General features: G+C 40.0%; 1 protein-coding gene across 1 annotated transcript in view; it reads right to left on the bottom strand.

Annotated features, from left to right (window-relative positions):
* Positions 1–7912, bottom strand: part of RASSF3 (Ras association domain family member 3) — a 94687-nt gene extending 86775 nt beyond the window's left edge. The window contains exon 1 of the mRNA XM_040062546.1: positions 7792–7912. Within this exon, the coding sequence (XP_039918480.1) occupies positions 7792–7912 (121 nt within the window). The remainder of the gene's footprint in view (positions 1–7791) is intronic.
* Positions 7913–15547: the final 7635 nt, after the last annotated feature.

Below are 15547 nucleotides of genomic sequence, written 5' to 3'. Positions count from 1 at the left end.
TGTGGCCTCTTTCCTCTGACAAACCTGTCCACAGGCATTCGAATCCCAGCTACCAACCTAATCCATCAGACCCAGTAAATTCTACCAATAGCCTAAAAGCAGCTCAGGTTGTCTTTAAATTAAATTAAGCTTTCACATGGAAACCACAAAATGCAGCAGCCCAGAGCACACACTGAATTCCTAACTTCTGAGGAAACAAAGCCGGAACAAGAATGGGGATGTGGGTCCACACGCATTCTCACAACTGATTTTCCTTTTGTGGTGGCTTGGTAAGATACATTTGAAATCCACCTTTGACAGGATCAAAGACTTCAGATATTACATTCCATTCAGTAATGTTCCTGGCTCAGGAACACATTGCTGCATACACTTCTGCACTGCAAATGTAATGGAAAAAAATGGCAGAATTTCTGTTGAAAAAGTCAAAAATCGGTCTAAAGTATTTATGCAGTTCCACTATGTATCGTACTGGTATCTTGGGACTTCCACTTGCTTCACTGTTATCCTCTTTCCAACATTAAAAACCTAAACAAATGGATAGAATATTCCTTCGACATAAAAAAACCAGAAGTGAGTTCACACTTTGTATGCAAATGCAATAAAAATACTGCTTCTTGAAAGCATTTACTCTAGTGCCCTCTATTGCTGAATCCCCAAAATAGCCAGCATTACAGATACTCACAAAGCAGCAATTCTTTTTTTTTTTTTTTTTTTTTTTTTTTTTTTCCCCTTTGGGAGAAACACAATGAAAACACAACAGGAAATAAAAGTATAGTTTAGGTCTCTCCATCTGTACACTCCCAGAACTGTGAGTTCCTGACCAGACCTGAGTTAACAAACCCCCTCTTCTTGCTAGAATTAGTAACAAATAATAGTTCCAAGTTCACAGAGGAGATGGATCATAGAAAACAGCCCTGAGAGCTCAGAAGAGCTCCCTTCTTTACCTGGCCACAACACTGGAACTGGGAGTTAATTCTTCATAGCTGCTGAAGGATCAATGATCACGCCATTAGAGGTGTTAAACAGCAGCTATATCCTAGCAGGACAGAAGCCAGACCTTTAACTGGCAGATCACATGAAATCTAAAAGCTTGGACTTTCTGCCATACAAAACCTGCAGTCTCTTCCGTTTAAATGTGAGATGAGAAAAAAAGTTGATGCAAACCCATCAAATTAAATGAAGTTTAATACAAAAATAGTTGCACTTGTGCAGATCACCTCTCATGCTGTCTACAGCTCAATTCTAAACCTGCTTTTGCATGCTGCATCCAAGCTTGGTCTATGTTTACATATCAAGCTCTAATGTTACATTATCTCTTTAAAACAGGTAATTCCACACTACTTATTTATTAATGTCACTCTTCATAAATGACCAATTCACAGCTTTTATGTCAGGTGTTATGAGACATCATGCCAGCCCCGATAGTGAATCTCGAAGCGGCTGTACTGGAGAGGTGCTGTTTAATGCACAACAGTTGGTCATTGTCTTCTCTTCGCTGCCTTCCTACTAGTGCTGAGGGCAGCAAAGAGGTGCAGTGGAGAGGAACAGCATCTTCCAACTGCTTTTGCTTGATATTGGCAAAAGAAACAAGAAATGTAGCAGAAGTAAAATGAAATCTTCTGAAATACTTCAGAAGAAGCAGCCTGCAATAGACACAGAAGGTATTAGCAACTAACTCCTGGTGATACTGATATTCTGCGTGTGTTATGTTCATATTGGTAACTTTCATCCATGCAGCAATTGAGTCCATGAGATGTAATTCACTCTCTGAACTGACTTTTTGTCCTTCTATTTATCACAGACATGAAAATTCTTAATAAGTTTACAGGTACAAATCAGGATTGTCCTTTGGATGGAAGGCAGATTAGACAAAGAGATTTATCTTGTCTAATTTAAAACTGGTAAGCCAAGAAAAATGAAATTTACTGGGATGATGCGATATTTATCTCATCTAATTATCTGAGAAATGGAATAAAACAACACATGATGCAATTTGCAAAAGCCACATGACTGGCTATGAATGAAAATGACTATAAAGAAAAACATGCTGTGGACTATAGGACACAAACAGAATGCACCTCCCCTGGAAAAAATTCAGACTCACAAATAACAGAAAAACTAAACAGTAATTTAATGGGTGGGAAATTACACAGAAATAAGCAGAAGCAAGAGAGACATTCATATTCCCTAGGTTTCATCAGTATTGCACTTGAAGAACACAAGAACAGATGGAGTGAGTCAGACCAAAGATCTGCCTAGGCCAGGCCCCTGTCTTGGGAAGAGCCTGTCAGAAGATGGATAGAGAACAAGTATGCAAGAAAAAAGGGTGACTTAGGAGTGATATTTCCCCCTTACACCCTTTCTATTCTCTGGCAATCTGCAATTTAAAACAAATACACAAACCAGGGGCTGTATTTGCATCTTTTTATTTAATATCCCTTGATGGCTCTTTCCTCCAAGAATTTATCTAATCCCTTCTTGAACAAATATAAGTCTTCTTGTTTCCTAAACATCCTGTGCCAGTCAGTTTCACTACTGAGTTATGTACTTGCATGAGTACATGAAAGAGTTGCTCACTTGGTCATTTCATGATGTGGCCTTGACTTCTACACTATGAGAAATGGTAAATAACTTTTCTGTTTGCAATTCTCCACACTGCTTTTATTAGTACAAAAATATATTCTATTAAAGCTGCGTCTTACCAACGGAAGAAGACCTGTAGGAGTTTACTAGCCTCTTTGATAATTCAAACTGTTTGCTTTTATCTTCAAATACTATTATACCCATTTTAAGAGGGCGGGATGACCAAACTGCTTCATATGATGTGCAAGAACAGCACAGTTTACTGGGGTTTTACTTCAGTTTTTTGAACAGTGAGATGAGCCTCTTCAGAGAACTGTCCACTTGATTAACTCTGTTTTCCAACATCTGCAGTAAGCATTTTCCTCAAATGGTTTAGTTCACATTCATCCACACTGAGCTATGTTTTACTGCCCAGTCACTCAATACGATTTTCTTCAACTTCATTTTACAATTAACTTTAAGTGATCCTGATGAGTTGGCAACACTGACATCCCACACGCATCTTTTTCATTTTGTTAAAAGATGTTTTCATATTACTGATGCCAGCACAGCTTATTTTCTAACTATGTAAGTGGCCTTTTAAGCAAATCACACAAGGAAAATTACAGATATATAATTCAAATGAAAAGAGAGAGGAAAAGCACATAGATGTATGTGAGATGCTCTTGAAAAGGAGACTAGAAACTAAAATCATACTTTCACAACACAGAGGATCTTTATACGCCATACTTTCATCAATAATCTACATATTCTTAAATGAGCACTGGGCATAGGTTCTTAAATGATGATTAAGAAGACTGAAATTAAATGGGCTGAAATGTCTGCAGTAGATGAACAAACATTAATTGAAAGGTCTGCATCCTTTCAATGATGGTAAAATGCCATCATCTCTTCCAGCCTTCTCCAGTATTCTACCCATCTCCAGCACCACATAAATCATGAAGTAGATGTTTGGGGAACAAACAGGTACAGCACTCTGAAGAAGTTAGATCTGAGGTTACCCACCCCAGAAGGTCTCAGCAAGATGAGACTTTTCATTGCTGGATCCATGCTCCAGAACAGCCACCTGCAGTCATAAGCTCACTTTGTCTGCAACTGCATTAAGTTTAAATACAGCTGATTTATATCCAAGCTGGCTCCCACTGAGTGTCCTTCTGCTCCCTCTCCCAAACACAGCTAATTAAGCCTTCAAATTATATTCCCTTGGGTGCACTATCTTGTCTGCACATCTGAGCTTGAATGTTTCAGAGCTACAGCTCCCAAATGTCTCTGCAATCTATTTATCATCTGTGTTAGGACAAAACTGTCCCCATCATACCAGAGATGGCCACTCTCCTTCTGAGTACTCCTCTGCAAGCTTTGCAAGCTTGGCCTGCCAGGGCTTCAGTGAACCGTGGGGATGACCAGGTGAACTTTCTTCAGCTAAGCAAGAAACATGACACAAAATCACCCACCTTGGACCAGCTTGATTTCTGTAGTTATTTATGTATCGTAATGGCTGCAGAAAAAGCAGAGTTTGCCACTGGGGCAGTTTTGTAAAGTAAAACAAACAAACAAACAAAACCCAAACAAATAAACAAACAACAACAACCCCAGCAAGCATTGTACTTTTTATGTTTTCCACATGATATTACGGGATTCTTTTCTGAGCAGGTCTAAAGTCTGGGTTTTTTTATATAAGCCTGAAAAATATCATAAACGTTTAAATCAATGAAGATCATAAAATTATCTCTTCCAGGGGGGTGCATAGGTTGCTTAAAGAAAAATTGCATGAAACAGTAACAGTTGTGAGATCTGAGCCACAAAATTATCTCAGACTAATACTTAATTGTTAAAAATTATCTTAAACCCTGAAGCAAGAAGATTTATGTGTTTTTCAAAGCTTTTATTGTAGCTTCAATTATCATAATATTGAATATTCTTATTTTTCCAGACCCTTTTTAAATCTTGTTACATTCTTGACCTCAGCAGCATCCTCTGGTAATGAGTTCTACAATTTAATTACATACTGAATTAAAAATAATTTTGAAAAATCCTTTTATCTGCTCTGTATTTGTCACCCCTCACCTTATTCCTGTGCTATGAGACAGAGAAAACAGGAGTTACTTCTCTATTTTGAATTTTTGCATCATTCTATAGTCTTATCATGGCCCTCAATGATAGTTTTTCTAATTTCTTTGTCTTCCAATATCTTCCCCTGTACATTTGTACTTTATCATGACAAAACTTCTAGTCACATGATGCATCAACATAAACTTTCCTAAGATGTTGTAGGAAAAAATTCAGACAAGTTTCCAAGAAATGAAGGCTCCAGAACCCTAAACACTATATGCCTCAGTTTAAGCCTCTTATAAAATGTTATGTATGTTTGATTAAACTAAATGCAGTTTAAAGATTATCAGCTACATTTAGTATATTCTGAACCATGTCTAAGATTTTTTTTATCTTTCAGTAAGTAATTTAATCAAAATCAGCTACTGAAGAGCACCCGTAAATGTTCTTCCTTCTTTTAGAGCTTTGCAAGGAGAACATTTACTCTAGACAAAAGTCTGTGGTCAACAATCCCAAAGTATTCATCCAAGGACGGACTGAAAAGCTAAGAAATTTTTAGGAACAGCAACCTAATTATGCTTTGACAGCTCTTTCTAAAATTCAGTCAAATGTACCTTTCTGAACACAGTGACCTACAACCATACAAAATTCATTGTTATACTTAAAAACTCATTTTGTGCTTTGGTAGAGCTGTGTCTGGGTCAAGCAGAGAGGACAACGCATCCCGAGACATGGAGTGATAGAAGCAGGACAAAAGCAACAAGTTTGGGGTACTATGCAGTGGCCCAGTGCCCATCTCGTGGTTCACATGATGAATGATATCACACAAAATCTACGACAAAGAATAATAGAGAACATAGCCTCTGATCTTCCTAACATGTCCAAGTCATTAAATTTTCTCTTTTGTTGTTGTTAAAATGTTATTTTATCTATTAAAGCACAAGCAGCTAAAAACCATCAGTGAGTATTACTGAAAGCTTTAATTGCCAGCTGGGTTATTCGTCTGTGGAACAAGCCCAACGACGCAGAATTGTTCTGCTGGGTCATCCTGGGTCCTAGTTCATCCTGAATAAAAAAATTCTGTTAGTGTCAGTCCTGGAGTAAAACCATTAGAAAGACAACAAAACGTTGGATTCTAGTATGCCAGAAGCAAGGGTAAATCTTTGTGTACCATGGGATGGTAGTCAATATTTCTCAGGGTAGATTGTCAGTACTGCTCAGGGTAGGCTTTTGTGTTGAACAACTCTCCCAGAAGGACAGAAGGGCATCTTGGTAAAGAATTACCAAAATGTGGTGTTTCAGAGTTGGGGAAGTTGATGAAGTGGGTAATTTTGTAATTCATCAAAAACTAAAGGGAAATTCTGGACACTGAAGAAGGAAGCAGAAATGTTCGTGGACTTCAGGGTAGCTAAGGTTTCGTGTAACTTGCTGTCTTTGTATAGACTAAAGAGCAATCAGGAGCTGTGTCTCCTCCCCTGTGAGAGGAGCATCAGGACTTCAGCTTCCAGTTTATGAGATTGGCTTCTGTAAGAAGAAATTTGAGTTGATTTGTCACACTGAGATTTTTTTCTGCTTGGACTCAATCTTCTGCTAAAATGACACATTTCCATTGAATCTACAATTTTGTGACAAATATCTCATTGCACATGTAGCAAAGGACTTACAGGGCACTTCAAGCACTATTTACAAATTCAGTTCAAAAGAGATGCTAGAAAATACACTAAAATGATAGTAAAAAGGCAAATCTTACTCAAACCATTAGCTGTAGAGGGAGAAGGAAGGCAACCCACAGAAAGCATTCTTTTTAAAGGACTCAGAGTTCACCTCATCTCTTGTTACAAGTAATGGATGCAATTATTTTTTGCAACACTGAGGGAAAAGATAACTGGCATGCAAGCATTTTCACATGTGTGTAACCCAGCTAACAAATAAAGCTCTCAATAACATTTACTTATAGTTTTTACAGTAATAAAAGAGATGCAGGAATGACCTGATGTGTTGAGGACTCTGGATGATTTGACGTATTAGGAAGACTTGAGATTACCCATATTCAAAGAGAGGCTATTCCTAACTCTAGATTCATCAAGGAAAGTTTCATAAAGACTTCAGTGTGCTGGGATTTCCTTCTAAATACTTCAAATTTGTGGACTCCTTCAGGAAGAAGTCATGTGTCATTTAGACATGGGGCCTAACAACGATTCTGTGACAGATTTCAGATGGCCCATCCCCTTTCAAGAGTCATGGATCTGTTATCTGAAGTACAACACTAAACTGCTCAGCTGTGGAACTGACCCAAATCCTACCCCATGCAAATACAAAACTTGCTATTAATGTTGCAGAATTGACAAGTTCACCATTCTGTTCCAAAGAGTCCCAATCAAAAGAAAACTGACCTTGTACCATTAGTCCCTTAAGAAGGACAGAAAGAACTTGGCTTCCCACGCTATGGCAGTGCACGTTCTTCCAAACCCCCAAGAACACGCCCCAGCCTCCACAGACCATGCTAAAGGGACAAAACTGTATTTGGGCTTTAAGAGCGGTTATGAGAATGTTAATCTCAGAGATGCAAACAGTTTTCTGCCAGGCCTGGACAAGGCTCAGAGCACTGAGTTGTTGTGAGGAGAAATGCCTTCTACTAACTGGTGAGCTCAGCTGTACTGCAATTCAGCTGATAAAATGGAGGAGAAGGCAAGTGCATCACTGCTGAACTCTCTAAGCCGCCCATCACTTTGTGTGAACACTGGTACAATCAGTAAAAGTCTTTAGTAAGTTCAGTCTTTGCACATCTTTCTAGATCAATTAACAACTCAAGGGAATTCCACATAATTTTCAGGCAATTATTTGAGTCATATTAGGGCTCCTATATACATACCTAAGGGAGAAACGCGGCAAAACCAAGATAGCAAATATCAGTGACAGGAATAAATTATTCAGCTGCAAGGGAACTCTTTGTCTGAACAAGCCTGATGAACCTTCTATTGCATTTCCAGAATATTTTTACAGTTTTGCCTTATGAGCCTCCAAGAGTGAAAAAATGCAAACGATTCTGGCCTAGAAAAGTCAAGCAGTTCAATGGAAACAGATTTTTTTTTTTTTTTTTTTTAATGTATTTATTTAACAGGAAAAAAATCTGGGGAAACATAGCAGCAGACTTACCAGGATATTTCCAGAGAAGCTTTACTGTCCTTCTCCTCGAACTGCTCAATGATTTAGGAAACCAGTAAAAAAACCGTGCTATCCTCCTGATGGTTTTGCTCAGATCATTTCTCACTGCCATGGCTGAAAGGGCTCCGCAGCTTCAGCAGGAACGAGCGGCACATGTATCCAGAGGAGAGAGGAGAGCCCACGAACACCCGCGGCGAGTGCGCTCGCTCTGAGCTCAGCGTCAGCCAGCGCGTCTCAGGACCACCTGTTAGTGCTAAATCCCCTCCCTCTCTGTCACTCCGCTCAGAGCCCGCCAGACCTCCTCTTTATTACAAGAAGCAGCTATATTAATAGATGCTTCAGCTAAAGAAAGAGCAATGCTTCGGAGTCTTAACCTGTTACTTTGTTTCCAATGATGTTAAGACATGCTTTCTGCAGAAAGGCTTTGAAGGGCTCCTTTGTTCATCTCTAGCTACCTTTTCCAGGCTGAAAACAAATAAACAACAAAACTGATAGTGACAAGTCCTCTTTCAAAATCCCTTAACGTAAATCAACATGAATTTATCTGGAGGGTCTCTCAAAGACTTGCTTTTGAAAGTTCTGAGCAGCAAATTTAACATAGATTTCTGTGGATATAAACGTTGTTCAAAATGTGACTTTCCTCTTAATGGATTTTAAGGCAAACCTAAGAGTCAGATCATTCACTGCCACAATTTACTTAAGAATTGAGCATCTATCAACATATCACTATCCAAAGAAATTAACGGCACCTCAGTACATAGCCTACACATGCTCCAGTCACGGTACATATTAAATCGTAAATCCAGAGATGCTGTTTACTAATGCCCCTGCAACATTTATCACGACTTCTATTACACACTTTTAAACAGCAAGATTATGTAACCATTTCCCAAGGATGGTATGCTTTCCATGACTATGTGTCCAGCTTCTCACATTTGATCTGATTTTTTTTCTTTTGCTAGATCTGAATGGCAGAAATCCTTGGAAAATCAAGATTAATGTCATTACAAAACAAAGGTCCTTTTGTATCAACCTTTAAACTACAGAAAGTAAGGGCTTTGTTACACCAGCTATGTTCACAGCATACAATTAATAAATCTAGAATTCACAGTGTATTTTTCTACACTAAAATATGTGAAATATTTAACCCCATTTTATACACCTGACTTTTTAAACATACTGCTGCTTCTCAGGACTGAGCTACTGGTTTCTGATTGCATTTCCTGTTATCAGTATGTCTCTAAAAACAAACAAACATTTCCATTTATACTGTATCTCTCACAATTCTTTAGCCAGTGTCAATGAAAAGAGCAGAAGGCAGGACACAGACCACTGCATTTTGTCTCTTGTTTGAGCTCCACCCTGTCATACCAGAAGGAATTTAGTACCAAAGTGACGGTTTTAGCACAAGTACGAGGCCTGTGACCCAATTCAGAACAGGCAAGGAGCAGAGTTAAAGGCCCAACAGACAACTTGCTTCTATCAGGAAATAGCAGGGCTCTGAATGTGTATTGGCATCTGCCAAATACAAGATCAAACATTTACTCCTTTTTTTTCTGAAATTTACATATGTAAAATTTAATTAAAATCAAAGCGGCGTAAAAAAACCTGTACCATTTCACGCCATACGTAAATATGTGATAAATTGACTAGTTTTGCGATTTGCAATTTGCAATGTCAAAGAATCCATATAGATATAGATGTCTTTTAGCAGGATATGAAGGGCACAGGAATTTTTTTTTCCCTTTACAGAAAATGCTGATACAGTATCTTTATACTGGTATTTATGAGGCTTAAAAAATACTCAGTAAAACATATCCAGTTGGAACAATAGAAGGGGATAAACTGACTTTGCTAGTGAGAATAACAAACCTGTGGAGGTTTATACCTTACAATGTTTAGTGAAACAAAAATAGGCAAGACCATAAAACACTGTGTATTATTCTAAAGCAAATAGAACTTACTCTATACAAAAAAACTCATTGAGATGAATCTGACAGTTATATTAAAGAAGAAACCAGGTAACACAGATGAGAACACAGATCTGAATTCAAGCTAAACTAAACAGTGGTGCTAGTTAGAATCCGATAATTTCACAGCTTCTCCCTTACTTTACATTTTTAGGCCATAGTTAGGCCAAAACGTAAAGCTAGTAACAACGGGCTGTCTCCCACAGCTTAGGGATCGAGGGTGTGTGATGATGACGGGTGTTCCCTTCCAACCTGAACTGCTAGCTCTAGAATATGAGCCACCGTGCTCTGCACAGGAATGCACTGCTCTCAGCTGGACTCAGGAAAGTCCACAGAGCTCCTCCTAAGACAACACTGATTCCTCACATTACACCGATGCATTGCTAAAGTTAAGAATTCACTGTATTAGAAAGGTACTACACAGGGCTGCATATGTACCTTTCAATCTACTCTGACAGAGAGACTGCACAGAGATACTTTCCAAGGAGGACAAAAGGACCTGAAATGTGAGCAGACTCAGACTCTTGATCCCTGCCTCCCTTTAGGGAAAAAAAAAGCCATGTAAGGCTTTTTCCTGCAACAGACTTCAACCCCCAGGTCATACTCGGCTCATCTAAGCAGTGTCTGCAGGAGGGGAGGGAATGACTGCTGCCTTCACTGCTGTCCCACCTGCCTGGGCAGGGAGGTGAGCAGCTGTCCCCTCTGCTATGCAGGCAGCCTCTGACCTCCTACTTCCCCACAACAGCGCAGAGGTCAGAGCTCAGCGGGCCCCTGAGCAGGGCTGAAATGCCCACAGATCCTCCACGTGTGTGGTGCCCGGGGTGCATGGCAAGTCACCACCCTGGCAGGAGAGCTGGGTCCACCACACTGCTCTCCACACCTGCCTCCCAGCCCACTTTCTGCATGGCGACCTGTGCTCACCAGCTGCAAAGCAAAGGGTGCTCATGAAACATCCAGCAGTTTAGACATGTCTCTTCAGAGCTCAGCAGACCAGCTCTGAACAGAGCGGGATACACAGTGACCTGGTAGCTGCCTTACCGCAGCCGTCCCATGCCCACTGACAGAGCTGAAAGAACTAAAAATACCCCAAACAAACATTCATTGCTACAATAAAATACTCTTAAATGAACTGCAAACAACCAGCACTGCTTGACTGGAAATATTCACTTGGGATGTGCTGAGTTTATATATTTTAAAAGCAAATTCTTTGCTAACAAGCATTTTTTAGAGCAACACAGCAGTGTTGAGATACCATAAAAATGGAGTCTAATAATCAGGAGAAGCACACACAGTGGTGCCAGGTGTGGGGCAGATGCAGAATTCTCTGCTCTGGAGCAGAAGAGCTTTTTTTCTCAGTGAGGACTTACTGCCATTTCCACTACTCCCAGCTCTTAAGTAGCGAATGGCCGGGATGAGCAAAGGATTTCATTTGCTTTGACTTCAACTGGAACTTCTCCATTTAGTCTGGTTTCAGGAACAAAGATCCCAACACACCTGTTCACAGTGAGAACTGTGTGTAGGAAAATCTGAGTGTATTAAGGAATATCTGTTTGTCTGCAATGGAAAATGTCCCTATTAACTAGGCTCAAAATGAGGTTTTGCTTTCTTTGTAAGCAATAATATATTTGTAAAACAAGGTGGTGTCTTTCCAAGCTCTCCCAATGTGGATGAATGTCCCTATGCTATATGCCACATGCAGGCACAGTTCAGTATGGAGAAGTATTCACAAGCCAGCCTTCACAAGGATATTTTTCATATTGATGGACCTTGAATTTCCAGAGAAGAAGGAAGAGACTTCCAGAGCTCCAAAAACTGTTTGCCTTCACGTTTTTGGCTTGTTTGGCTTGTTTTTGTTCAGCTTTGGGGTTTTTTGTTTGGTTGGTTTGGGTTTTGTTTGTTTTTATTATTATTTTTATTTCTGAGAGAGATCTGAAACAGACTACAAGAATTTTGCAGTCCAGAACTGGGTTATGCAGAGATACACTGTACCCATACACTGAAACAATGGAATGTGTGAAACATATTTACCTAGAAATTATAAACAAAAGCTGTAACCTCCCTTAAATTCTGTTCAGCTGTATGCCAGAGTAAATTTTATCCAACGATCAAAAAAAGGGCACTGCCTAACTTGTCCCTGGGCCTCAGCACTACTGCATTACCATGACACTGCCAAAACACAGCATCACTGATTTCATATCAAAACATAATTTATAACATCATGATGTGTGACAAGGCTATGCAGGTGCAAGGAAATTCATAAAGAACACAACTACGGAAAGTAAAGAAACAAAAAACTGCTGTATTTGACTTTAAATCAGCACAACTAGCACAATACTTCCAATTTCCAGCTCAGCTGTTCATCCCTCCCTAATCCAAATAAGTGGCTATATTTGTGAGCTTTCTAAAAAAACTTTTGATTCTCAGCAGCTGCATGCACACAAAAAGAAAGGACTAAAAATTAAACAGTGATTGGCAATCTGCAGCTTCCAAAACCTTCCCTCCTTTTGAAAGGTAGTAATTTAAGAACTGTGGTATTCAAACTGATGTGAAATACATCTGTTATCAGATTTAATGACCTATTAATGACTTTTTTTGGAGAATAATTTGATTTCTCCCCTTAAGATGCACGGAGTAGGAAGGTTTCTTCTTAGCAATGGCTCCAATGAAACATGTCCTGGATTTTGAGGAGGAAAATCACTGTTCCAAAGCACGTTAGTTCACATCTGGTTAGTTCTTGTTTAACTCTACAACATATTATACAGTAAACAAATGTCTTCCTGCATTGCTACATGGAAAAGGATGTCTCTCTGTGTACTTCAGCGATATTTCTTCTTGACTGTTTTCACTATCGTCCATTGTCCCCGTTTTATTTCAAACACTTCAATCGGTAAAATTTGTTGTAATTGGCTTTATGTTCTTTTCCAGATGCTGGGAATGCGCAGAGGCAGGCAGGACCAGCGCAGTACCGCGATGGAAGTGTGTGAGGGAGGGCGTTGCTGCGCTGGTGCAGCTGGGCGTCGGGAAGGTAATGCACTATTTCCTGGAGACTGCTGCTGCTACAGCGTGCTGCACATGCTCCTTTTCAATGCGCTTGAAAGGGTTACGGGTTTACTGTACGTCTGTAGGCTTGGGCTTCAAAACTAAAGCTGAATATAAGATTAAAAAGCCAGATGTAGAGAGCAGTAATGTAATGTGAAAATAACAGATTCATGTCAATTTTAGCTTTGCAGTAGGTATTATATTACTAGCAGCAAATTCAGGGAAATGATTGAACAGTCTTTAGGAAAACAACTTTTGTATGTAAACAGCTACACTGTATGGTAGAGGAAAAATAAAACTCAAGGCTAAAACTGGAGAGAAGATACTGAGTTTCCTTGTAACATAGTTTGACACATAGGATTTGAATCAGCATGACAGACCAACTTGCCTGTGGGCTTCGAGTGACTTTGTGCCAAAATTAGTAGACTTCTCAGTGAGAGCTTGCAGGGAGCTACCATTAAGAGAAAACGGACTGAAGCAGAGAAACAGAAACACGTTAAACTTTGCTAAACAGTAAGTTTGTTCATCCTAATCTGGACCTGCTTAAAACCTGATCATTTTTTAGGGTGTAAGCGAGCTGTGACCATTCCTCTTTAGGTATCTGTGTTGCATTAGGAGTGATTAAATGCTGTTTGCACTTGAGATTTACAAGGGTGCTCCTTGTATATTTCTCCTCTCTTAGAAGAGTAGAATGTTTCTTACTTTAGCCATGGCAACTACTGGATATAATAAGTGAATGTTTAGAACAGGAGTATAAGAGAAAAATACAATACAAGAGGACTTTCACTGTAGCTCTTCATACTTTCTTCCAAGCTCCTACACTCACTGTCAGGCTATGGAATCCAAGCTTCTGCATATAATGCACTCTTCCTTTACTGAGCAAAATAAAAAAGGCATTCCTCAATACTCAGTACAGTGTGGAGAAAACAGGCATGTCTAGCAGATCCTAAAGCCACCCCACCAGCACCGTGCTGACCTGCATTTCACTGTCTGGATAAAAAGATTCCTCCAAGAAGGCTGTAGATTTCTGGTCAACACCACTTAACAACACAAGGAAGAGATGACCACAGTCCCCTGAACAAGAGCTGAGCTCTCACACTGGCTTGACCAGTGACTTCACGGGTAACCTTGAAAATGTTACTTCATGTATCAGTGCTCCCATCTCTGTCTGCCAGGCTCATAGCAATTCAAAGTGGGGACTGCTTCTTCCTGTCCAAACATATTCTCTATCAAGGACTTACAGTGGCCAAGAGCTCCTACTGCTAGCCTTAAATGCAAAAAAAACCCCAAACCATAATATGATTTTTCGTTAGTCATTTAACAAAATCACATATTATCTAGTAAAACCTCCAGTTTTACCTTTTTCTCCAGTGTATTAAAATCACAGATGTATACAGCATGCAGGGACAACATAATTTAAAAGGCAGCTGTATCATTACATCCCACAATAACCCAAACTCCTGCCCAAGTAGTGCTAATCTGTTGAACTTTGAGCATGGTATAAATATATAAAACTGGCATCAAGTCATAGAAAGTTCTTCAAAGATTTTCCATGACAAAATCAAGTTTCTCCTTGGTTCCTCAAGACTTTCTCCAAGCAGACATCTGAAGTTATCACACTGGCAAGAAATGCCAGTATTTTTATTACTAAGATCTTTGCTTTTCTGAACACATCATTGCTTTGATGGAGTATTACACATCTTGAATACATCCAAGGTTAGGAACACTGCCTACAGAAACACCTGTTTTACCACGTTTTTATTAGCAGACCCCTTTCTACTCCTGTACCATCTCTCAAATACTGCTGTGTTTGAAACCAAGCCTTATGGTCCATCCCCCTGTGTGTGACACAGAACACAGGGTATCTCACGTCAAGATGTCTTGGGCAGAGGAGGCTCCTGCCCACTGAAAAAATCCTCTGCAGGAACTCCCAGAGCAGCTCCAAAGCATGTGAGGAAGACAAGTGGGAAAGCCACAGAGCATTTTCACAGCCTTTCGTTTCAGTGATGGCATATGAATATAACAGGGTGATTTTGAAATTTTTTCTCTTCGCTGCTATGCAGCCTCAAAACAACTTCTTGTACTCTCTGTAGTTTCTTAGGTTTGCATCTGAGACACCCAGACTCTGAAGAACACCATAATTATTAATTAACCATTTATTCATGGGATGGTGAAAACAAGAACAAAGAAAGGTGCTCAGAAACAGGGGAAAGTTTCTACATGGGACAGTGTATGGCTCAGGAGTGGAAGATGGGACTCACACAGGAAAAGAAATATCAGAGCCTAAGAAAACAGGATCCACCGAAACCAAGGAACTCAGCGAGGAGTTACCATTCTCTGCGAACAGCAGGGGAAAGAACTCAGCTTTGAGCAATGAGAACCTTGTGGCTACAGAGACCACAGAAATGCCCCAGGAGGCAGAGAGGCACTGGGGAAGACAGAAAGCATTACTGCTGAAGAGCAAACTCCACCAAAGCTGCTTCCTCCTTCCATCCCCACACCTCTGCCTTTCACCCTGCACCAGGCACAGTCCCACTGCCCAGTGCAGGACACAATGCCTACTGCACTGCACAGGGACTCATTTTTTCTCCAGCTCTACCAGCCCTGCAAGCTCCAGCAAACACCCCACTGGGGGCAGCAGCAGACCACCCACACTCTCTCAAATCCAACAAGGAGGAAAACAGGGCTCTTACTGAGATGAGCTCCAGCAGCAAACCCAAACCCTGTCATCCCCTGCT

This window comes from Hirundo rustica, chromosome 4 (assembly GCF_015227805.2).
Source record: "Hirundo rustica isolate bHirRus1 chromosome 4, bHirRus1.pri.v3, whole genome shotgun sequence".
In the NCBI taxonomy this organism is placed as follows: domain Eukaryota; kingdom Metazoa; phylum Chordata; class Aves; order Passeriformes; family Hirundinidae; genus Hirundo; species Hirundo rustica.
Note: the sequence above shows the minus strand (reverse complement) of the source record. Positions and strands in the feature narration are given on the sequence as shown.